At 47.3% G+C, this 26,253-nt stretch overlaps 1 protein-coding gene across 1 annotated transcript; it reads left to right on the top strand.

Annotated features, from left to right (window-relative positions):
• Window positions 1–1,877: 1,877 nt before the first annotated feature.
• On the top strand, window positions 1,878–25,858 carry LOC140400005 (histone H2B-like). Its single transcript, XM_072489500.1, has 3 exons — window positions 1,878–2,015; window positions 14,039–14,290; window positions 24,544–25,858. Exon 3 carries the CDS (start codon window positions 24,585–24,587, stop codon window positions 24,969–24,971), a length of 387 nt encoding a protein of 128 aa, XP_072345601.1. The 5' UTR covers window positions 1,878–2,015; window positions 14,039–14,290; window positions 24,544–24,584; the 3' UTR covers window positions 24,972–25,858.
• Window positions 25,859–26,253: the final 395 nt, after the last annotated feature.

Here is a 26,253-nt window from a genome sequence, read left to right as displayed (position 1 = left end):
TGAACCAGGGGAGCGAGTAAACCAGGGGAGTGAGTGAACCAGGAGAGTGAGTGAACCGGGAGAGTGAGTGAACCGGGGGAGTGAGTGAACCGGGGGAGTGAGTGAACCGGGGGAGCGAGTGAACCGGGGGAGCGAGTGAACCGGGGGAGCGAGTGAATCGGGGGAGCGAGTGAACCGGGGGAGTGAGTGAACCGGGGGAGTGAGTGAACCAGGGGAGTGAGTGAACCAGGAGAGTGAGTGAACCGGGGGAGTTAGTGAACCGGGGGAGCGAGTGAACCGGGTGAGCGAGTGAATCAGGGGAGTGAGTGAACCCAGAGGTGGAACAGTGGTTCGCACTGCTGCCTCACTGTGCCAGGGACCTGGGTTCAATTCTAGCATTGGGTGACTGCCTGTATGGCGTTTGCATGTTCTCCCCGTGTGTGTGGGTCGGTTCCCTCCGGGTGCTCCGATTTGCTCCCACAGGCCATAGATGTGCAGGTTATGTGGGTCGGCAATGCTGAATTCCCGCTGTGTCCAGGGGTGTGTCGGTTCAGTGGGGTTACGGGTTTATGGGGATAAGGCGGCGAGTGGGCGGAGCTGGGGCGCTCTTTCAGAGGGTCGCTGCAGACTCGATGGGCCGAATTGCCTCCTTCACACTGTAGTAATTCTGTGGATCAGTGGAATGGTAGTTTGCAGAAAGTGAGAGTTTCGGGGGCTGAGTGACAGTGTAATAACAAACAAGCTGCAGGCAATGACTGCAAATTGAATCTCTCATTGGGACAAACACACAGCTACAAAGGTGATTGGTTGAGCCGGAGGGCGCAGGGCCACTTGCAGACACACACACAGTCCCCCCAACACGGACTCTATAGGAGGTTTTGCTCCACATGTGATGACTATGAAATGGGGAATGTTCCCCTTGATTCTCAATGCTGAATTGCGGCGGGGATGTGCGCATGCCCGGTGTAACCCCGCCCCTGCTTGTCGTCATTCTGAGATTGGGAGCGCATGCGCAGCCCCTCCCCCACACACTCTCCATTTGGTCAGTGAGTGGAATTGCTTTGTTGAAACTGAGGGAAATGTCAATGTCAGCGCTCAGGTCAGCGAGGAAACAGCGTTCTCATTGTAGCAGCACCTCCATCTGGGAGTGTGAGCAAAGAGGCTCAGAGATCATTACTGACTCGGGGGGAGTTCAGGGAGAATCGGGGGCTGTTTGCAAGAGGCGCAGCGGAACACGATCTTGTTCCGGGACTTGGAGTGAGTGGGTGGGGGGCGTGGAGGGAGAGCTCTTTCTGGGCCTGGCTTATTGTCTGATTCTGGGTTAAGATTTGGAGAGTATTTTCTTTCTTTTACTGATTGGGGGCAGCACGGTGGCATCGTGGTTAGCACGGTTGCTTCACAGCTCTCGGGTCCCAGGTTCGAATCCCGGCTTGGTCACTGTCTGTGCGGAGTCTGCACGTTCTCCCCGTATCTGCGTGGGTTTCCTCCGGGTGCTCCAGTTTCCTCCCACAGTCAGATGTGCGGGTTAGGTGGAATGGCCATGATAAATTGCACTTAGTGTCCAACACTGTCCAACAGCGCACATGGGCTGGTTTAGCACACTGGGCTAAATCGCTGGCTTTTAAAGCAGACCAAGTGCAGGCCAGCAGCACGGTTCAGTTCCCGTACCAGCCTCCCCGAACAGGCGCTGGAATGTGGCGACTAGGGGCTTTTCACAGTAACTTCATTTGAAGCCGACTTGTGACAATAAGCGATTTTCATTTCATATGGTTAGGTGGGGTTACTGGGTAAGGGTGGAGACGTGGAACGCTCTTTACAAAGATGGGCTCGATGGACCGAATGGCCTCCTTTTGCACTATAAATTCTGTGATTATCAGTTGAAAGAATAGATTGATCTATCATTGGCCTCATCTGACCCTGATTTACAAGAGATATGCTTTCTTCCCCCTAGTTCAACAGATGAAGAAATGAGTTCCAAGAACAAGATGATGATTCCTCAGCAAAATGTATGTGCTGCCGTCTCCTTCTAACTGACAGTAAGTACAATATTAATCCAACATTGCAGAGACACAGACACAACATCAACTCCACCGTCGCAGAGAAAAGAAGCAGTCACACTCACATTGACCTCAAGTCCCAGATAAACATGTCCAATCCAACAGTGATACACGAGAGGGCAGGTGGGATAATTTTCCACAATTCGTCCTCCCTCCCTCCATATCATGGCATGTTGGATCAACTTGTGATAACAGCTTTTCATCTGTAAAGTAATCAGTATAGTATTAATTAGGTATAGATTCAGCAATCAATGTGGATGTAATCCATTTGCACTTTTTTTGCACCTTTCTTAGTGCAAAATACATAATAATAATCGCTTCTTGTCACAAGTAAGCTTCAATGAAGTTACTGTGAAAAGCCCCTAGTCGCCACATTCCGGCACCTGTTCGGGGTGGCAGTTACGGGATTGAACCCGCGCTGCTGGCCTTCTTATGCATTAAAAGCCAGTTGTTTAGCCCACTGTGCTAAACCAGTCCCTGGTTTATCTCGAACGATCTCAGATATAACGGTACAGTGTCATTTTCATGAGACGTGGATACAGATCATTTGTTATATCAATATTATCACTAAAAGTAATAATGGAAGATCAATATTGAACCAAAAGTTCACCATTAACTCACAGAACAGATATTGACAAGAACAGAAAACACAATAAAATCACGCACATCAGAGACGTGGACAGATAGAGATTAAACCCAGAATCCTATAACAGAGATAGACAGCTACAAATGCAAGCACACAGAACAGAGGCAGAGAGTTATAGAATCAAATTGATTTTTCGCTAACACATGACCCATAACAGAGACAGACAGCTACAGTGGAAAAGACACGCACTCACACACATTCAGACACCAACAACTGAGCAGAAAGCAGTAAAATATGCCATAGATCATACACAGACAGTGAGGGTAAAACACACTCACACATTCTCTCACAGTAAGCAGTAAAATATGCATTATCTATCACAGAGAGACAGTGAGGGTAAAACACGCACTCATATTTTCTTATGCACATGTTCACTCACAAGTAACTTAGCAGTAAGCACTACATAAGCATTATATATCGCAGAGTCTGAGGGTGAAACACACACACACCAATCACTGAGCATTAAGCAGTAAAATATGTTATATAGAGCACAGAGTAACAGTGAGGTTTATACACACTCACTCACACTCTTTCTCTCATACACTCTCTCTCTCACACACACACCCATGCACTGTCTCTCCCACAGACACTCACAAATCCAGAACATAGTAATAATCAATAAAATATTAATTATATATCACAGAGAGACAGTGAGGTTAATACACACGCACTCACTCACTCTCTCTCTCTCTCTCTCTCACACACCAGTCACTGAGCAGTAAGCAATTAAATATGTGACATATATCACAGAGATACAGTGAGGGTAAAACATGCACTCACACTCTCTCTCACATACACACTCTCTCTCCAACACGCCAGTCACTGAGCAGTAAGCAATAAAGTATGCGATATACCACAGAGATACAGTGAGGGTAAAATATGCATTCACTCTCTCACTCACACGCGCTCACTCAGACAGTCACACAGCAGTAACTGAGCAGTAAGCTGTACAATATGTGTTATACACCATAGAGAGACGGTGAGGGTAAATCACACACTCGCGCTGTCTCTCACACACTGTCTCACATTTTACTGCTTACTGAGCAGTAAAATATTTGTTACATATCAGAGAGAAACAGTGAGGGTAACACACACACACACACTCTGTCTCTTGCACACACTCTCAGACACAGTCACACACACTCACAAACACTCTCTCTCTCATAGAAACCCTACAGTGCAGAAGGAGACCATTCAACCCATCGGGTCTGCATTGACCCTCTGAATGAGCACGCCACACTAAGACCAATCTCCCACCCTCTCCTTGTAACCCCACCGAAGGACAGTTTAGCATATCCAAACCCCATAACCTGCATATCTTTGGACTGTGGGAGGAAACCGGAGGAAACCCAAACAGACACGGAAGAATGTACAAACTCCACACAGTCGCCCGAAGTCGGAATCGAACCCAGGTCTCTGACGCTGTCAGGCAGCAGTGCTAACCACTGTGCCGCCCTGCTGCCCATCAGCAGCACATCCACTTTTCACCCTGTTGCTCTCTCACGCACATACACAAACACTCACTATCCCGCACACATACAGACTCTCCCTCACACACACTCACACACTCTCACTCACACTCACTCACACACTCTCACTCACACTCACTCCCTCACACACACTCGGACTGACACTCACTATCTCACTCAGTCCCTCTCACACACACTCTCTCTCTTGCACACTATCTCACTCACACATACTCACTCCCTCTCACACACACTCACTCCCTCTCTCACACACTCACTCCCTCTCACACACACTCACTCCCTCTCACACACACCATCTCACTCACACACTCTCACTCACACACTCTCACTCACTCCCTCTCACACACTCCCTCTCACACACACTCACTCCCTCTCACACACACTCACTCCCTCTCACACACACTATCTCACGCACACACACACTATTTACTGAGCAATAAGCTGTATAATATTTGTTATGTATCACAGAGAAACAAAGAGGGCAAAACACACACACAACTGTCACACACACTTACGCTCTCTCTCACACAAAGAGGCTCCCTTTCTCTCACACACTCTCTCTCTCACACACACTCAGTCACTCTCACTCACACACATACCAGTCACTGAGCAGTAAGCAGTTGAATATGTGTTATATATCACAGATACATAGTGAGGGTAAAACTCACACACACCTGTAAGAGTAAAATATATGTTATATATCACAGACACATAGTGAGGGTAAAACACACACACACCTGTAAGAGTAAAATATGTGTTATATATCGCAAATACATAGTGAGGGTAAAACTCACACACACACCTGTAAGAGTAAAATATGTGTTATATATCACAGATACATAGTGAGGGTAAAACACACACACACCTGTAAGAGTAAATTATGTGTTATATATCGCAGTACAGAGTGAGGGTAAAACACACACACAACTGTAAGAGTAAAATACGTGTTATATGTTACAGATACATAGTGAGGGTAAAACACACACACACACCTGTAAGAGTAAAATATGTGTTATATATCACAGATACATAGTGAGGGTAAAACTAACACACACCTGTAAGAGTAAAATATGTGTTATATATCACAGAGACATAGTGAGGGTAAAACTAACACACACCTGTAAGAGTAAAATATGTGTTATATATCACAGATACATAGTGAGGGTAAATCTCACACACACCTGTAAGAGTAAATAATGTGTTATATATCACAGAGAGACTGAGGGAAAATACACACAGGCTCACTGACAGACACAAACTCACACACACACAATCTCATACAAACTCACACCCCAGTAACAGAGCAGCAATCACTAATATATGTGTTCCATATCAAAGACAGTGAGGGTAAAACTGACAGCCAAACTCACTCACACACACACACAACAATAACTGAGCAGTAAGCAGTAAAATGTTATATATCATAGAAACAATGAGGATAATACTCACACTCTCTCACTTACCCACTCTCACTCACCAGTAAATGAACAGTAAGCAGTAAAATATGTGTCCTATATCACAGAGAGATATGGAGGGTCAAACACACACTCTCACACACCAGTACCTCTATGAATCAATCTTATAATAATCTTTCTTGTCACAAGTAGGCTTACATTAACACTGCAATGAAGTACCTGTGAAAATCCCCTAGTCGCCACATTCTGGCGCCTGTTTGGGTACACGGAGGGAGAATTCAGAATGTCCAAATTACCTAGCAGCTCGTCTTTCGGGACAATCGACCCATGAGTGTGTGCAGTAACCTCACTGTCTCTCTGTGATATATAATGAATATTCCACTGCTTATTGCTCAGTTACTGGTGTGAGGGAGTGTGTGTGTGTGTGTGTGTGTGTGTGTGTGAGAGAGTGTGTGTGTGAGAGTGAGTGTGTGTGTGAGAGTGAGTGTGTGTGTGTGAGGGAGTGTGTGTGTGTGAGAGAGTGTGTGAGTGAGTGTTTACCCTCACTGTCTCTCTCTGCTTTATAACTCGTATATTTCACTCTCTCTCACATTCTCTCTCTCACACACTCGTACACTATCTCATTCACACACACCAGTAACTGAGCGGTAAAATATGAATTATATATCGCAGAGAGACAGTGAGGGTAAAACACACATTCTCACTCTATTTCTCTGGCAAACACTAACTCTCACACACACTCACTCTCTCTCTCACACTCCTAGTCCCTCTCTCTCAGACTGCCCCACACATGGACACACCAGTCACTGAGCAGTATGCAGTTAAATATGTGTTATATATCGCAGAGGGACAGTGAGGGTAAAACACACTCTCGCCACTCTCACACTTAAGTAACTGAGCAGTTAGCAGTAAAATATATTATATATGATAGCCAGATAGTGAGGATAAACACACGCACACACCAGTAACTGAGCAGCAAAATATGTGTGAAATATCACAGAGACAATGAAGGCAAAACACACACACACTCACGCAGACTATTTCTCACACTCATACACTCACACACACAGTGACACATTCTCTCGCACACACTCACACATACTCTGATATTCACACACACTTTGACACAAGAGTAACTGAGCAGTAAGCAGTAAAATATGCATCATATATCACAGAGACCGTGATGGTAAAACACACTCTCTCTCTCGCACACACACACACACTCAAACCGGTAACTGAGCAGCAACAGCAAAATATGTTATATATATCAAATAGTGACAATGTCAAATACACATAGGCTCACTCGCTCACACACGCACTCCCTCACACGCACTCCCTCACACGCACTCCTTCACTCGCACACGCGCGGACTCGCTCACGCGCGGACTCGCTCACGCGCCCCCACTCCCTCTCACGCCCCCACTCCCTCTCACGCATCCACTCCCTCTCACGCACCCACTCCCTCTCTCACACACACCCACTCCCTCTCTCACACACACCCACTCCCTCTCTCACACACACCCACTCCCTCTCTCACACACCCACTCCCTCTCTCACACACACCCACTCCCTCTCTCACACACACCCACTCCCTCTCTCACACACACCCACTCCCTCTCTCACACACACCCACTCCCTCTCTCACACACACCCACTCCCTCTCTCACACACACCCACTCCCTCTCTCACACACACCCACTCCCCCTCTCACGCACCCACTCCCTCTCACACACACCCACTCCCTCTCTCACACACACCCACTCCCTCTCTCACACACACCCACTCCCTCTCTCACACACACCCACTCCCTCTCTCACACACACCCACTCCCTCTCTCACACACACACTCCCTCTCTCATGCACCCACTCCCTCTCACACACACCCACTCCCTCTCTCACACACACCCACTCCCTCTCTCACACACACCCACTCCCCCTCTCACGCACCCACTCCCTCTCACACACACCCACTCCCTCTCTCACACACACCCACTCCCTCTCTCACACACACCCACTCCCTCTCTCACACACACCCACTCCCTCTCTCACACACACCCACTCCCTCTCTCACACACACCCACTCCCCCTCTCACACACACCCACTCCCTCTCTCACACACACCCACTCCCTCTCTCACACACACACTCCCTCTCTCATGCACCCACTCCCTCTCACACACACCCACTCCCTCTCTCACACACACCCACTCCCTCTCTCACACACACCCACTCCCCCTCTCACGCACCCACTCCCTCTCACACACACCCACTCCCTCTCTCACACACACCCACTCCCTCTCTCACACACACCCACTCCCTCTCTCACACACACCCACTCCCTCTCTCACACACACCCACTCCCTCTCTCACACGCACCCACTCCCTCTCTCACGCACCCACTCCCTCTCTCACACCCACTCCCTCTCTCACACCCACTCCCTCTCTCACACCCACTCCCTCTCTCACACCCTCTCCCTCTCTCACACCCACTCCCTCTCTCACACCCTCTCCCTCTCTCACACCCACTCCCTCTCTCACACCCACTCCCTCTCTCACACCCACTCCCTCTCTCACACCCACTCCCTCTCACACACCCACTCCCTCTCACACACCCACTCCCTCTCACACACCCACTCCCTCTCACACACCCACTCCCTCTCACACACCCACTCCCTCTCACACACCCACTCCCTCTCACACACCCACTCCCTCTCACACCCCCACTCCCTCTCTCACACCCCCACTCCCTCTCTCACACACGCACTCCCTCTCTCACACCCCCACTCCCTCTCTCACACACCCACTCCCTCTCACACACCCACTCCCTCTCACACACTCACTCCCTCTCACACACACCCACTCCCTCACACACACCCACTCCCTCGCACACACACCCACTCCCTCGCACACACACCCACTCCCTCTCACACACACCCACTCCCTCTCACACACACCCACTCCCTCTCACACACACCCACTCCCTCTCACACACACCCACTCCCTCTCACACACACCCACTCCCTCTCACACACACCCACTCCCTCTCACACACACCCACTCCCTCTCACACACCCACTCCCTCTCACACACCCACTCCCTCTCACACACCCACTCCCTCTCACACACCCACTCCCTCTCACACACCCACTCCCTCTCACACACCCACTCCCTCTCACACACCCACTCCCTCTCACACACCCACTCCCTCTCACACACCCACTCCCTCTCACACACCCACTCCCTCTCACACACCCACTCCCTCTCACACACCCACTCCCTCTCACACACCCACTCCCTCTCACACACCCACTCCCTCTCACACACCCACTCCCTCTCACACACCCACTCCCTCTCACACACCCACTCCCTCTCACACACCCACTCCCTCTCACACACCCACTCCCTCTCACACACCCACTCCCTCTCACACACCCACTCCCTCTCTCACACACCCACTCCCTCTCACACACCCACTCCCTCTCACACACCCACTCCCTCTCACACACCCACTCCCTCTCACACACCCACTCACTCTCACACACCCACTCCCTCCCACACACCCACTCCCTCCCACACCCCCACTCCCTCTCACACACCCACTCCCTCTCTCACACACCCACTCCCTCTCTCACACACCCACTCCCTCTCTCTCACACACCCACTCTCTCTCTCTCACACCCTCTCAAACATACCTGTAACTGAACGGCAGACACTAATATATGCATTATATATCACAGAGGCAGTGAGGAGAAAACTGACACCCACGTGCACACACTTCTGCTCACACTCTCTATCACACACTCACTCACACACACGCACTCCAGGAACTGAACAGTAAGCTGTAAAATATGTGTTCTACTTCACTGAGAGATCTCACACACTCTCTCACTCACACACACACTTACACACCATTAACTGAGCAGTAAGCTGTAAAATATTTGTTGTATCTCACCGCGAAACAATGACGCAAAACTCACCCTCACACTCTATCATACAAACACTATCTCTCACTCACACTCAAGCTCTCTCACGCACGCTCAGGCTCTCTCACACACGCTCAGGCTCTCTCACACACGCTCAGGCTCTCTCACGCACGCTCAGGCTCTCTCACGCACGCTCAGGCTCTCTCACGCACGCTCAGGCTCTCTCACGCACGCTCAGGCTCTCTCACGCACGCTCAGGCTCTCTCACGCACGCTCAGGCTCTCTCACGCACGCTCAGGCTCTCTCACGCACGCTCAGGCTCTCTCACGCACGCTCAGGCTCTCTCACGCACGCCCAGGCTCTCTCACGCACGCCCAGGCTCTCTCACGCACACCCAGGCTCTCTCACGCACACCCAGGCTCTCTCACGCACACCCAGGCTCTCTCACGCACACCCAGGCTCTCTCACGCACACTCAGGCTCTCTGACGCACACCCAGGCTCTCTGACGCACACCCAGGCTCTCTCTCGCACACTCAGGCTCTCTCACGCACACCCAGGCTCTCTCACGCACACCCAGGCTCTCTCACGCACACCCAGGCTCTCTCACGCACACCCAGGCTCTCTCACGCACACCCAGGCTCTCTCACGCACACCCAGGCTCTCTCACGCACACCCAGGCTCTCTCACGCACACCCAGGCTCTCTCACGCACACCCAGGCTCTCTCACGCACACCCAGGCTCTCTCACGCACACCCAGGCTCTCTCACGCACACCCAGGCTCTCTCACGCACACCCAGGCTCTCTCACGCACACCCAGGCTCTCTCACGCACACTCAGGCTCTCTCACACACTTAGGCTCTCTCACGCACACTCAGGCTCTCTCTCTCTCACACACAAGTCACTGAGCAGTAAGCAGTTATATTTGCGTTATATATCGCAGAGGGACACTGAAGGTAAAACACACACTCGCCACTCTCACACTTCAGTAACTGAGCAGTAAGCCGTAAAATATGTTATATATCACAGAGAGACAATGAAGGTAAAGCACACACATACTCTCTCCCCTCACACTCCTGAAGACTATTTCTCACACTCACACACTCTGTCACACGGACTGACACACTCTCTTGCACACAGTCCCTCACACACTCTCACACTCTTTCATATTCACACACTTTCTGATACTCACAAACTCTCTGACACAACAATATCTAGTAATAAGTAGTAAAATATGCATCATATATCAAAGAGAGACAATGAGGATAAAATACACATAAGTGCACTCTCTCACAAACACACATACATGCTCGCACATGCATTCTCACACATACACACTTTCACACACACATGCACGCTTACTCTCAAACATATGCTCTCTCACACACATGCGCTGCCTCTCTCTCTCTCACACACATGCTCTCACATACCAGTAATGAGCAGCAGAGACTAATATATGCATTATATATCACTGAGACAATGAGGGGAAAACTGACACCCACACACACACACGTTCGCTCTCACACTCACACTCTCTCACACTCACTCTCTCACACACACACTGAAAGTAAGCAGTAAAATATGTGTTATGTATCAATGAGAGACAGTGAGGGTAATACACACTTTCGCACACATTCATGCCGACTCTCTCGCACACACGAACACACACTTACTCATCAATATCTGATCAGTAAGCAGTAGAATATGTGTTATATATCATAGAGTGACATTGAAAATAAAACACACGCACACATACTCACATTCTCTCACTCTGACACACCAGTAACTGAGCAGGAAGCAGTAAAATATGCATTATATATCACAGGGACATTGAGGATAAAACTTACACACACACAAACCGCTAACTGAGCACTAAACTGTAAGTATGCATTATATATCACAGCGAGATTGGGAGTCTGATGAACAAGGCAGATGAAGTGAGAATATGGGGTTTGATGTATTTGCTGTCACTGAATCACGGTTGGGAGAGGGGAAGGATTGGGAGCTCAATATTCCGGCATATAGGATCTCCCGGAGAGATCGGGCAGGAGTTAAAAGGGGCATAGGTGTCACAATTTTGATCAGGGAATGAATGACATCAGTAAGGAGAGATGGCATCTAAGAAGGCTCTTCAACTGAAGCCAAATGGGTATATCTTAAAAACCAAAAAGGAGCAATCACATTACTGGAGTGTTCTATACCATCCCCTGACCATCCGAAAGATATAGAAGAGCAAATATGTAGACAGATTTCAGAGAAGTGGCAAAGTAATAGGAGTGTGATAGTGGGATCAGTGGGGGATTCCAACTTCCCCAATATGAACTGGTGTAGTCATAGTGCGAAAAGGTTAGAGGGAGCGGAATTCTTAAAATGCATCCATGAGAACTTTTTAAGCCAGTAAGTAGAGGGACAGACAAGAGAGGGCGGTCTTGGGCTTCATTTTCAGTAACAAAGCTGAACAAGTGGTTAAAGTATCGTTGGGGGAGCATTTTGCAGACAGTGATCATAATTCATTAAGTACAAGATAGTTCTGGAAAAGGACATGGATGGACCTCAGATCAAAGTTCTCAACTGGAGGAAGGCTGATTTTAATAAGATCAGATATGATTTGGCCAGAGTGGATCGGGAGCAGACACCTTTCGGTAAATCTGTGAAAGAACAGTGGGACACATTCAACAAGGAAATAGGGAGAGTACACGGCCAACATGTTCCAATCAAGAAAAGGGTCGGACCAACAAATCCAGTCAACCATATATATTGAGGGATATGCAGCGTTGGATGAGTAGAAAAGGGGGGGGGCCTGTGGGAGATATCGAGGGCTCAAAACAGCAGAAGCGTGAGAGGTGTACAGAATGTGCAAGAGGGAACTTAAAACGGAAATTAGGAGAGGAAAAAGGAGACGTGAAAGGATACTTGCAGGTAAAATGAAGTTGTTTTACAAGTACATTAAGGGTAAAATGATAATTCGGTACAGAGTAGGGCCCATGACAGAGCACAGTGGTAACTTGTGTGCGGAACCGGAGGATGTAGGTAGGGTTTAAAATGAGTATTTTGTGTCAGTGTTCACCCGTGAGAAGGACAGTGTGGGTATAGAAATCAGGGAGAAGGACTGTCATAAAGCTAAAGAGATTAATATAGACAGAGAGGAGGTTCTGAGTGGGAGGCTTCAAAGTAGACAAAGCTCCAGGGCCAGATGATATGTATCCCAGGCTGCTGAGTGAGGCAAGCGAGGATATAGCAGGGGCACTGGCAATAATTTTCAATTCCCCTCTGGCCACAGGAGAGGCGCTGGCGGACTGGAGGATCGCCAAGGTGATACCATTATTGAAGAAGGGAGGAAAGGATAAACCAGGAAACTACAGGCCAATCAGTCTAACCTGAGTGGTGTGGAAACTATTGGAAGCAATTCTGAGACACAGAATTAATCTGCATTTGTAGTGGCAGGGATTAATCAGGAACAGTCAGCATGGTTTTGTTCAGGGGAGGACATGTCTGACCAACTTGATTGAATTTTTTTAAAGAGGTGAACAGGTGTGTAGATGAGCGAAATGCATTTTGACGTAGTCTACTTGGACTTCAGCAAGGCTTTTCATCAGGTCCCACATGGGAGACTGATAGCGAAGGTCAGTTTCTATGGGACATAAGGAAATTTGGCAAATTGGATCCAAAATTGGCTGAGTGGTAGGAAGCAGAGGCAGTTGGTGGAGGAGTGTTTTTCTGACTGGAAGACTGTGTCCAGTGGTTTCCCACAGGGATCAATGTTGAGGCCCTTGCTGTTTGTGGTTGATACAAATGCTTTAGATATGAATATAGGAGGGTTGATCAGTAAGTTTGCTGCAAATATGAAATTTGGTGGGGTGGTAAATATTGAGGAGGATAGCCTCCGAATACAGGAGGACACAGATGGACTGATCAGTGGCAAATGGAATTCAATCTGGAAGAGATGCACTTGGGCAGGACAAACAAGACAAGAGAATACATGATAAATGGCAGGACGCTGGGAGGCACGAAGGACCGGAGGGATCTTGGTGTGCATGTACACCAGTACCTTAAGGTAGCAGAGCAGCTGGATACAATGGGTAAGGAAGCCTATGGCAGTGTGGATCAAACTTTTTAACCGGGGTCCCATTTTTACCAACCTCCCATCCTTCGGACCCACGCTGGGCGGCCTTTGCGACCATCGCGGCTGATCTTCGCGACCCACCATTTTCACTTGCCTTTAATGTGACAGGTGAGCCTGCTTGGTCCCCACGATCTCAGTTGCTTTGTTATTCAATGTTACATTTCTGATAATGACTTCAGCTGGTGATTGAAGATCTCACTGCATCCATTGACAAAAATTACAGAGGTTTGTCCTCGAACTCGCCCTGCTTAGTCTTCAAACGTCTTTGACATTTTGAGGGTTTTAAACTTTCATTTGCCAGTAATTCCCTGCATGTAACACCCATGAAATTTGACTCCTGATTGCAGTGGCACAATTTATAAACCCACCCCTCAAATAATCATCGTTGTGCTGCTTTGTTCCTGTTTTCAGCTTCTTCATGGGTTGTTCACCAGAGGCCCTGGAGTTCACACCAGCACTGCTGGCAGCTGCAAAATGGAGGAATCTCTCTCGGGCCCAGAACACGTGATGTCAGTGTACGGGGCGTGGGACCTGCTCTCTGCTGCTGCTTCCGGTGGGAGGACTCCAGAATTTGCTGATAAAAACTGGCCTGGGACAGAGCGCTGACGTCAGGAGCAGCCAGTCCCCCTTGCTGAGCTCCGGACCTGCGCACTACTTGACAAGGTAGGCATGCGCGGAATGGCCGACAATCTCAAACGGCCATCACGGTCGGCATTTGTAAACACTAGACGTGACCATTGGCCTTCCTCCCGTGATCTGCATCACCAGCACCCTCCTGAAACGTGCCAGAGATCCACCCACAGGTCATGACTCTGAGCTTGAAAACCCCGGGCCTATGCTATCCTTGTCTCTATTAGCCGAGGCACAGAGTTTAAGAAAAGGCAGGATATGATGGAACTGTATAAAACATTGGTTAGGCCTCAGCTGAGAAATACTCACACTCACACTGTATCAGAGAGTGAGTAAATCCCACACTCACACACTGTATCAGAGAGTGAGTAAATCCCACACTCTCACACTGTATCAGAGAGTGAGTAAATCCCACACTCGCACACTGTATCAGAGAGTGAGTAAATCCCACACTCACACACAGGATCTGAGAGTGAGTAAATCCCATACTCACACACTGTATCAGAGAGTGAGTAAATCCCACACTCACACACTGTATCAGAGAGTGAGTAAATCCCACACTCACACACAATGTATCAGAGAGTGAGTAAATCCCACACACACACACTGTATCAGAGAGTGAGTAAATCCCACACTCACACACTGTATCAGAGAGTAAATCCCACACACACACACTGTATCAGAGAGTGAGTAAATCCCACACTCACACACTGTATCAGGGAGTGAGTAAATCCCACAGTCACACACTGTACCATAAGAAGATAAGAACTAGGAACAGGAGTAGGCCATCTGGCCCCTCGAGCCTGCTCCGCCATTTAATGAGATCATGGCTGATTTTTGTGGACTCAGTTCCACTCTTCGGCCCGTACACCATATCCCCGAATCTCTTTATTCTTTAGACAGGCATCTATCTTTTTCTTAAAAACGTTTAAAGAAGGAGCCTCAACTGCTTCTCTGGGCAAGGAATTCCAGAGATTCACAACCCTTTGGGTGAAGAAGTTCCTCCTACACTCCGTCCTTAATCTACCTCCCCTTATTTTGAGGCTATGTCCCGTAGTTCTGCTTTCCCCGACCAGTGGAAACAACCTGCCCGCATCAATCCTATCTATTCCCTTCATAATTTTATATGTCTCAATAAGATCCCCCGCATCCTTCTAAACTCCAATGAGTACAGTCCCAGTCTACTCAACCTTTCGTCATAATCTAATCCCCTCAACTCTGGGATCAACCTAGTGAATCTCCTCTGCACTCCCTCCAGTGCCAATATGTCCTTTCTCAGGTAAGGAGACCAAAACTGAACACAATACTCCAGATGCGGCCTCAGCAACACCCTATACAATTGCAGCATAACCTCACTAGTCTTGAACTCCATCCCTCTAGCAATGAAAGACAAAACTCGATTAGCCTTCTAATCACCTGTTGCACCTGCACACCAACTTTTTGCGACTCGTGCACCAGCACACCCAGGTCCCTCTGCACAGCAGCATGTTTTAACATCTTACCGTTTAAATAAAAATCCATTCTGCTGTTATTCCCCCAAAATGGATAGCCTCACACTTGGCAACATTGAATTCCATCTGCCAGACCCTAGCCCATTCACCTAACCTATCCAAATCCTTCTGCAGACTTCTGGTATCCTCTGCCCTTTTTGCTTTACCACTCATCTTAGTGTCGTCTGCAAACTTTGACACATTGCACTTGGTCCCCAACTCTAAATCGTCTATGTAAATTGTGTACAACTGCGGGCCCAACACTGATCCTTGAGGGACCCCACTAGTTACAGGTTGCCAACCAGAGAAACACCCACTTATTCCCACTCTCTGCTTTCTGTTAGTTAACCAATCCTCTACCCATACTACCACTTTACCCTCAATGTCATGCATCTTTAGTTTATGCAGCAAACTTTTGTGTGGCACCTTGTCAAAAGCTTTCTGGAAATCCAGATATACCACATCCATTGGCTACCCGTTATCTACTGCACTGGTAACGTCTTCAAAAAATTCTACCAAATTAGTCAGACACGACCTACCCTTTGTGAACCCATGCTGCGTCTGCCCAATGGGACAATTTCCCTCCAGGTGCCCCGCTATTTCCTCCTTAATGATAGATTCCAGCATTTTCCCTACAACCGAAGTTAAGCTTACCGGCCTATAATTACCCGCTTTCTGCCGACCTCCTTTTTTAAACAGTGGTGTCACGTTTGCTACTTTCCAATCCTCTGGGACCACACCAGAGTCGAGTGAATTTTGATAAATTATCACTAGTGCGTTTACAATTTCCCTAGCCATCTCGTTTAACACTCTGGGATGCATCCCATCAGGGCCAGGAGACCTGTCTACCTTTAGCCCCATTACCTTGCCCAATACTGCCTCCTTAGTGATTACAATCATCTCAAGGTCCTCACCTATCATATCCTTATTTCCATCAGTCACTGGCATGTTATTTGTGTCCTCCACTGTGAAGACTGACCCAAAAAACCTGTTCAGCTCCTCAGCCATTTCCCCGTCTCCTATTATTAAATCTCCTTTCTCATCTTCCAAAGGACCAATATTTACCTTAGCCACTCTTTTTTGTCTTATATATTTGTAGAAGCTTTTACTATCTGCTTTTATGTTCTGAGCCAGTTTACTTTCATAGTCTACCTTACTCTTCTTTATGGCTTTTTTAGTAGCTTTCTGTTGTCCCCTAAAGACTTCCCAGTCCTCTAGTCTCCCACTAATTTTTGCCACTTTGTATGTTTTTTCCTTTAATTTGATACTCTCCCTCATCTCCTTAGATATCCACGGTCGATTTTTCCCCTTTCCAGCGTCTTTCTTTTTTGTCGGTATGAACCTTTTCTGAACACTGTGAAAGATCGCTCGGAAGGTTCTCCACTGTTCCTCAACTGCTTCACCATGAAGTCTTTGCTCCCAGTCTACCTTAGCTAGTTCTTCTCTCATCCCATTGTAATCGCCTTTGTTTCAGCACAAAACACTAGTGTTTGATTTTACCTTGTCATCCTCCAACTGTATTTTAAATTCCACCATATTGTGGTCGCTCCTTCCAAGAGGATCCCGAACTATGAGATCATTATTCAATCCTGCCTCATTACACAGGAGCAGATCTAGGACCGCTTGTTCCCTTGTAGGTTCCATTACATACTGTTCCAGGAAATTATCCCGGGCACATTCCATAAACTCCTCCTCAAGGCTGCCTTTACCAACCGGGTTAAACCAATCGATATGCAGATTAAAATCTCCCAAGATAACCGCTGTACCATTTCTACACGCATCCATTATTTCTTTGCTCATTGCCTGCACGACCATCCTGTTACTATTTGGTGGCCTATAGACTACTCCTATCAGTGACCTTTTTGCCTGATTTCCACCCAAATTGATTCAACCTTGTCCTCCATAGCACCAATATCATCCCTTACTATTGCCCGGATGCCATCCTTAAACAACAAAGCTACACCACCGCCCTTACCGTCCATTCTATCCTTTTGTATAGTCTGATACCTTTGGATATTTAACTCCCAGTCGTGACCATCTTTTAACCATGTTTCAGTAATGGCCACTAAATCATAGTCATTCATGATGATTTGCGCCATCAACTAATTTACCTTATTTCGTATACTACGAGCATTCAGGTAAAGTACACTTATGCTGTTTTTTACATCTTTGTTATGAATCCTAACACCTTGATCAGTAAATTTTCGCAATTTATTTTTCCTCTTACCCTTTCTCCTAATTTTCCTTGTCTTTGAACCCATATCTCTACATAATAACCTGTCACGTAACCTGCTGCCTTGATCTCCATTAACCATTATACTGTCCATAGCTTTATACTTCCCTTCCCCCCAACTTGCTAGTTTAAAGTTAGAAGAGTGAGTAAGTCCCACATTCACACACTGTATCAGAGAGTGAGTAAATCCCACACTCACACACTGTATCAGAGAGTGAGTAAATCCCACATTCACACACTGTATCAGAGAGTGAGTAAATCCCACACTCACACACTGTATCAGAGAGTGAGTAAATCCCACACTCACACACTGTATCAGAGAGTGAGTAAATCCCACACTCACACACTGTATCAGAGAGTGAGTAAATCCCACACTCACACACTGTATCAGAGAGTGAGTAAATCACACACACTGTATCTGAGAGTGAGTAAATCCCACACTCACACACTGTATCAGGGAGTGAATAAATCCCAGTCACACACTGTATCAGAGAGTGAGTAAATCCCACACTCACACACTGTATCAGAGAGTGAGTAAATCCCACACTCACACACTGTATCAGGGAGTGAGTAAATCCCAGTCACACACTGTATCAGAGAGTGAGTAAATCCCACACTCACACACTGTATCAGAGAGTGAGTAAATCCCACACTCACACTGTATCAGAGAGTGAGTAAATCCAACACTCTCACGCTGTATCAGAGAGTGAGTAAATCCCACACTCACACACTGTATCAGAGAGTGAGTAAATCCCACACTCACACGCTGTATCAGAGAGTGAGTAAATCCCACACTCTCCCGCTGTATCAGAGAGTGAGTAAATCCAACACTCACACACTGTATCACAGAGTGAGTGAATCCCACACTCACACTGTATCAGAGAGTGAGTAAATCCCACACTCACACACTGTATCAGAGAGTGAGTAAATCCCACACTCACACACTGTATCAGAGTGTGAGCAAATTCCACACTCACACACTTTAGAACATAGAACAGTACAGCACAGAACAGGCCCTTCGGCCCTCAATGTTGTGCCGAGCCTTATTCATAACCAAAATCAAGCTATCCCACACCCTGTCATTCTGGTGTGCTCCATGTGCCTATCCAATAAGCGCTTATAAGTTCCTGAAGTGTCCGACTCCACTCTCACAGCAGGCAGTCCATTCCACACTCTAACCACTCTCTGAGTAAAGAACCTACCTCGGACATCCCTCCTATATCTCCCACCCTGAACCTTATAGGTATGCCCCCTTGTAACAGCTACATCACATTAGGAAATAGTCTCTGAATGTCCGCTCTATCTGTCCCCTTCATCATCATAGAAACCTCTATTAAGTCGCCTGTCATCCTCCTCCACTCCAAAGCGAAAAGCCCTCGCTCGCTCAACCTTTCCTCATAAGACCTACCCTCCAAGCCAGGCATCATCCTGGTAAATCTCCTTTGCACCCTTTCCAATGCTTCCACACCCTTCCTGTAGTGAGGAGACCAGAACTGCACACAATACTCCAAATGTGGTCTCATCAGGGTCCTGTACAGTTGCAGCATAACCCCACGGCTCTTAAACTCAAGCCCCCTGTTAATAACGACTAACACACTATAGGCCTTCTTCACGGCTCTGTCCACTTGAGTGGCAACCTTCAGAGATCTATGGACATGAACCCCAAGATTTCTCTGTTCCTCCACATCCCTCAGAACCCTGCCGTTGACCCTGTATTCCACATTCAAAATGAATCACCTCGCACTTATCAGGGTTAAACTCCATCTGACATTTTTCAGCACAGCTCTGCATCGTATCAATTTCTCTTTGCAGCCTACAACAGCCCTCCACCTTATCCACTACTCCACCAATCTTTGTGTCATCAGCAAATTGACTGACCCACCCTTCAGCCCCCTCCTCCAAGTCATTGATAAAAATCACAAATAGCAGAGGACCCAGCACTGATCTCTGTGGTACACCGCTGGTAACTGTTCTCCATCCTGAAAATCTTCCATCCACCACCCCTCGTCTTCTATGTGATAGCCAGTTACTTATCCAATTGGCCAAATTTCCCTCTTTCCCACACCTCCTTACTTTCTTCATGAGCCGACCATGGGGAACCTTATCAAACGCCTTACTAAAATCCATGTATACGACATCAACTGCTCTACCTTCATCTACACACCTAGTAACCTCCTCAAAGAATTCAATCAAATTTGTGAGGCAAGACTTACCCTTCACGAATCCGTGTTGGCTATCCCGGATTAAGCTGCATCTTTCCAAATGGTCATAAATCCTATCCTTCAGGACCTTTTCCATTAACTTACCGACCACCGAAGTAAGACTAACCGGCCTATAATTACCAGGGTCATTCCTATTCCCTTTCATGAACAGAGGAACAACATTCGCTGCTCTCCAGTCCTCTGGCAAAGGCAGGGGCAGCACGGTAGCATAGTGGTTAGCACCATTGCTTCACAGCTCCAGGGTCCCAGGTTCGATTCCCGGCTTGGGTCACTGTCTGTGCGGAGTCTGAACGTTCTCCCCGTGTGTGCGTGGATTTCCTCCGGGTGCTCCGGTTTCCTCCCGAGTCCAAAGATGTGCAGCAGCTGGTTTAGCACACTGGGCTAAATCGCAGGCTTTTAAAGCAGACCCAGGCAGGCCAGCAGCACGGTTCAATTCCCGTACCAGCCGCCCTGAACAGGCATCGAAATGTGGCGACTAGGGGCTTTTCACAGTAACTTCATTTGAAGCCTACTTGTGACAATAAGTGATTTTCATTTCATTTCATTTTCAGGTTAGGTGGATTGGACATGGTAAATTGCCCTCAGTGTCCAAAATTGGGGTTACTGGGTTATGGCGATACGGTGGAGGTGTGGGCTTGCGTAGGGTGCTCTTTCCAAGGGCCAGTGCAGACTCGATGGGCCGAATGGCCTCCTTCTGCACTGTAAATTCTATGTCAGTGGGCACTATCAACGTGGACAATGGGGACCCAAAGATCAAAGGCTCTGCAATCTCATCCCTTGCCTCCCAAAGAATCCTAGGATATACCCCATCCGGCCCGAGGGACTTGTCGACCCTAAGGTTTTTCAAAATTGCTAAAACATTCTTCCTTAGAACATCTACCTCCTCCAGCCTACCCGCCTGTATCACACTCTCATCCTCAAAAACATGGCCCCTCTCCTTGGTGAACACTGAAGAAAAGTATTCATTCAACGCCTCTCCTATCTCTTCTGACTCCATGCACAGATTCCCACTACTGTCCTTGACCGGCCCTAACCTCACCCGGTCATTCTTTTATTTCTCACATAAGAGTAAAAAGCCTTGGGGTTTTCCTTGATCCGACCCGCCAAGGACATCTCATGCACCCTCCTCGCTCTCCTTGGCCCTTTCTTTAGGTCTTTCCTTGCTACCTTGTAACCCTCAAGTGACCCAAATGAACCTTGTTTCCTCATCCTTACATACGCTTCCTTTTTCCTCTTGACAAGCCGTTCAACCTCTTTTGTGAACCATGGTTCCCTCACACAGCCATTTCCTCCCTGCCTGACAGGGACATATCTATCAAGGACACGCAGTATTTGTTCCTTGAACACGCTCCACTTTTCATTTGTGCCTTTCCCTGACGGTTTCTGTTCCCATCTTATGCTCCCTAATTCTTGCCTAATCGCATCACAATTACCCCTCCCCCAATTATAAACCTTGCCCTGCCGTATGGCCCTATCCCTCTCCATTGCAATAGCGAAAGACACCGAATTGTGGTCACTATCTCCAAAGTGCTCTCCCACAAACAAATCTAACACTTGGCCCGGTTCATTACCCAGTACCAAATCCAATGTGGCCCCACCTTTTGTTGGCCTATTCACATATTGTGTCAGGAAACTCTCCTGCACACACTGTACAAAAACTGCCCCAACCTATAGAGGTTCCAATCAATATTTGGAAAGTTAAAGTCAGCCATGACAACTACCCTGTGACCTCCACACCTATCCATAATCTGTTTTGCGATTTCTTCCTCCACATCTCTATTACTATTTGGGGGCCTATAGAAAACTCCTAACAACGTGACCGCTCCTTTCCTATTTCTAACTTCAGCCCATATTACCTCAGTAGGTAGATCCCCCTCGAACTGCCTTTCTGCAGCCGTTTAACTATCCTTGATTAACAATGCTACTCCTCCACCTCTTTTACCATCTTCCCTGCTCTTACTGAAACATCTAAACCCCGGAAATTCCAACAACTATTCCTGTCCCTGTTCGAACCATGTCTCCGTAATGCCCACAACATCGTAGTCCCAGGTACCAATCCACGCTCCAGGTTCACCTATCTTATTCCGGATGCTCCTTGCATTGAAGTAGACACACTTCAACCCACCTTCTTGTCTGCCGGTACACGCCTGCGACTTTGATACCCTCCTCAGTACCTCACTACTCTCAATGCTGGCTTCTGGACTACAGCTTGTTTCCCGATCCCCCAGACAAATTAGTTTAAACCCCCCTGAAGAGCTGTAGCAAATTTCCCTCCCAGGATATTGGTGCCCCTCTGGTTCAGGTGCAAACCGTCCTGTCTGTACAGTTCCCACCTTCCCCAGAATGTACTCCAATTATCCACGTAACTGATACCCTCCCTCCTCCACTATCCCTGCAGCCACGTGTTTATCTGCACTCTCTCCGTGTTCCTCAACTCGCTAGCACGTGGCAGCGGCATAAACCAGAGATGACAACATGGTTTGTCGTGGCTCTCAGCTTCCACCCTAGCTCCCGAAATTCCTGTTTTAAATCCCCGACTCTTCTCTTACCTTTGTCGTTGGTACCGATGTGAACCGCCCAATTTCAATACAGGTAAAAATAAAAAACTTAGCCAGCAACCACTGCGCCCTGCACTATAACAGCAATCAGCTGTTATGGGCCCACGCAAACAATTTAAATCTTTACTCCTTACCCAGCAGTCACTCTGTCCTCACTCCGACCGGATTCAGCTGCAAACCCCCAACAGTAAATTTTTAAAAATTTACTCCCTTTAACAAGCACTCACTCAGCACCACTGCGCCCCACACGATAACAGCAATCAGCTGTTAAGGGCCCTCACAAACAATTTAAATCTTTACTCCTTACCCAGCAGTCACTCTGTCCTCACTCCGACTGGATTCAGCTGGAAACCGCCAACAATAAGTTTTTTAAAAATTTACTCCCCTTAGCAAGCACTCACTCAGCAACCACTGCGCCCCACACGATAACAGATTTACATGAGACTGAGTAAATTCCACACTCACACACAGTATCAGAAAGTGAGCAAATCCCACACTCACACACTGTATCAGAGAGTGAGTAAATCCCACACACACACTGTATCTGAGAGTGAGTAAATCCCACACTGTATCAGAGAGTGAGTAAATCCCACACACACACTGTATGAGAGAGTGAGTAAATCCCACACTCAAACACTGTATCTGAGAGTGAATAAATACCACACTCACACTGTATCAGAGAATGAGTAAATCCCACACTCACACACTGTATCGGAGAGTGAGTAAATCCCACTCACACACAGTATCAGATAGTGAGTAAATCTCACACTCACACACTGTATCAGAGAGTGAGTAAATCCCACACTCACTCACTGTATCAGAGAGTGAGTAAATCCCACACTCACACACTGTATGAGAGAGTGAGTAAATCCCACACTCACACACTGTATCAGAGAGTGAGTAAATCCCACACTCACACACTGTATCAGAGAGTGAGTAAATCCCACACTCACACACTGTATCAGAGAGTGAGTAAATCCCACATTCTCACACTGTATCTGAGAGTGAGTAAATCCCACACTCACACTGTATCAGAGAATGAGTAAATCCCACACTCACACACTGTATCGGAGAGTGAGTAAATCCCACACTCACACACTGTATCGGAGAGTGAGTAAATCTCACACTCACACACTGTATCAGAGAGTGAGTAAATCCCACACTCACACACTGTACCATATAGTGAGTAAATCCCACTCACACACAGTATCAGATAGTGAGTAAATCTCACACTCACACACTATATCAAAAGTTGAGCAAATCCCACACTATATCAGAAGTGGAGTAAATCCCACACTCTCACACTGTATCAGAGTGAGTAAATACCTCACACACACTGTATCAGAGTGTGTAAATCACACACTCTCACACTGTATGAGAGAGTGATTAAATCCCTCACTCACACATTGTATCAGAGCGGTCTTTCCCCATTGCGTCTTGTGAGCAAATCCCACACTCTCACATATTACAAGACACTCACAGTTGCTGAAGGAATCCCAGACTGCCGTACAATCCCTCTCATCGACAGCTAGGTGACTTTTCCCGTTGGATCTTTACACATTGACGAACTGGGACTGGAGACATTCTTTCTGAAATGAATTACCTGTTTGTAGTAAGAAGGTTTCTGATTGGTGCAAAATCCTAAATCCGATTGGTCTGTTGTTATATCCAATCAAATAAACAGAACATAACTGGCTGTCCTCATTCTTACAATGTCCAATCACAATCATTCCTTTCCCCATTCCTCATTAGCATAGATGTGAGGCTCTGTCTATTTAATCAGCGCTCGGAAGGGGTTTGCTTTATTTCTGGGTGATATTGACGATGGCTGATGAGAAGAAACCAACATCGAAACCAGCTTCCAAGAAGGGAGCCAAGAAAGTCATTAAGAAACCGGCAGTAAAGGGCGGCAAGAAGCGGCGAAGGTCGAGGAAGGAGAGTTACTCCATCTACATCTACAAAGTGATGAAGCAGGTTCACCCCGACACCGGCATCTCCTCCAAGGCCATGAGCATCATGAACTCGTTCGTCAGCGATATTTTCGAGCGCATCGCGGGTGAGGCTTCCCGCCTGGCCCATTACAACAAGCGCAGAACCATCAGCTCCCGGGAGATCCAGACCGCCGTGCGCCTGCTGCTGCCCGGGGAACTGGCCAAGCACGCCGTGTCGGAAGGGACAAAGGCGGTGACCAAGTACACCAGCTCCAAGTAAAACTCCACAATGGACTGAAAACGACCCCAAACACAACGGCTCTTTTAAGAGCCACCCACAATCTCTGTGAAAAAGCTGCACCATCTTTTCCCGCATTGACTTGATGAGAAATCTCTTTGTGGAGGATAGAGATTTGTCCCGTTCCAGAATGTTGTGAATGTGGCTTCATACCCGCCCGTCACAGACTGTTTCGCACAGAAGAGAATCAAACCGAATTGAGAGTCGATTTTAATCCCAGTCTGGTATTTGTGACGGACAATGAGGAGAAACACAATTTCAGGAGGGAATTATTTAAGTTTAATAACCATATTCAGATTTTACAACTGGTGAGTTAAATTAATCAAATTGTTTTTTTATGTTTCCTCTGGGGTGATCTGGGCGCCGCTACATGAATCCTGTTTTCCCAGTGAGCTGAGATTTGCTCCGTTTTAAATTGATGAACGGGGTGTTATTACCGCCGGTTACAGATAAGAGGTTGACAAATTCAAACTGTTCCTAATATAGCGCCTGGAAACTGGGACGGCAAAATATAATAAACCGATCACAAAGTGAGATTCAAATCGTTTCCTGAACATTTCACTGCAGTGAAATTGGCGGGATTTTGGAATTTGAAAACATAAGCCAATCAAATCCTACAATGTCGTCTCCCTGGCCCTGTGATTGGTTAGTTATTGAATTGACAAGTGTTAACCAATCACAGCTGGAGACTTGCTGTTGATGCTGAAAGCGGTTTCAATGATTATTAATTGGGATTAAACTGATGAAATCTGTAACTTCTCCCGGACTGTACTTGAGATTTAAAATATAATTTGTTTCCACAGACAAATACCAGAATATTCTGAAGATGAATAAATGTGGTGTTTCCTCCACACAAGTTACAGGGAAAAGTGTCGCCAGCTCCTTCCCACACACAGTCCATACATTGTCACTGACAGAGCAAAGAGACACAGACAGGTCATCAGTTCCACAGTCTCCGGCAGCAGAAATAGTTCCAGAGACATATTTTCAACCCATCAATCAAACAGAGCAGGAGAGACAGACGCTGTGTCCATGTCACCCTAACGGGGGCCTCATAAATCCCAGTCCAAATTCTCACCCACTCTCATCATCACTGTATCAGATCCACAATAGTGCAGCCTTAGTGAAATAATAAATATCAGAGAAAACTGACACGTGATTGCCGGTTAAAAGTCACACAATTAACCTTAATAATGTACTCTGAGATTCAAAGAACAAAGAACAAAGAAATGTACAGCACAGGAACAGGCCCTTCGGCCCTCCA

The sequence above is a fragment of the Scyliorhinus torazame genome, chromosome 24 (assembly GCF_047496885.1).
Source record: "Scyliorhinus torazame isolate Kashiwa2021f chromosome 24, sScyTor2.1, whole genome shotgun sequence".
NCBI classification, from domain to species: domain Eukaryota; kingdom Metazoa; phylum Chordata; class Chondrichthyes; order Carcharhiniformes; family Scyliorhinidae; genus Scyliorhinus; species Scyliorhinus torazame.
The sequence above is the reverse complement of the archived record's forward strand: the minus strand, read 5'-3'. Positions and strand labels throughout refer to the sequence as shown.

Bases quoted from the DNA above. Each gene is read 5' to 3' on its own strand.
- LOC140400005 (XM_072489500.1), top strand. From the start codon at position 24,585: ATGGCTGATGAGAAGAAACCAACATCGAAACCAGCTTCCAAGAAGGGA.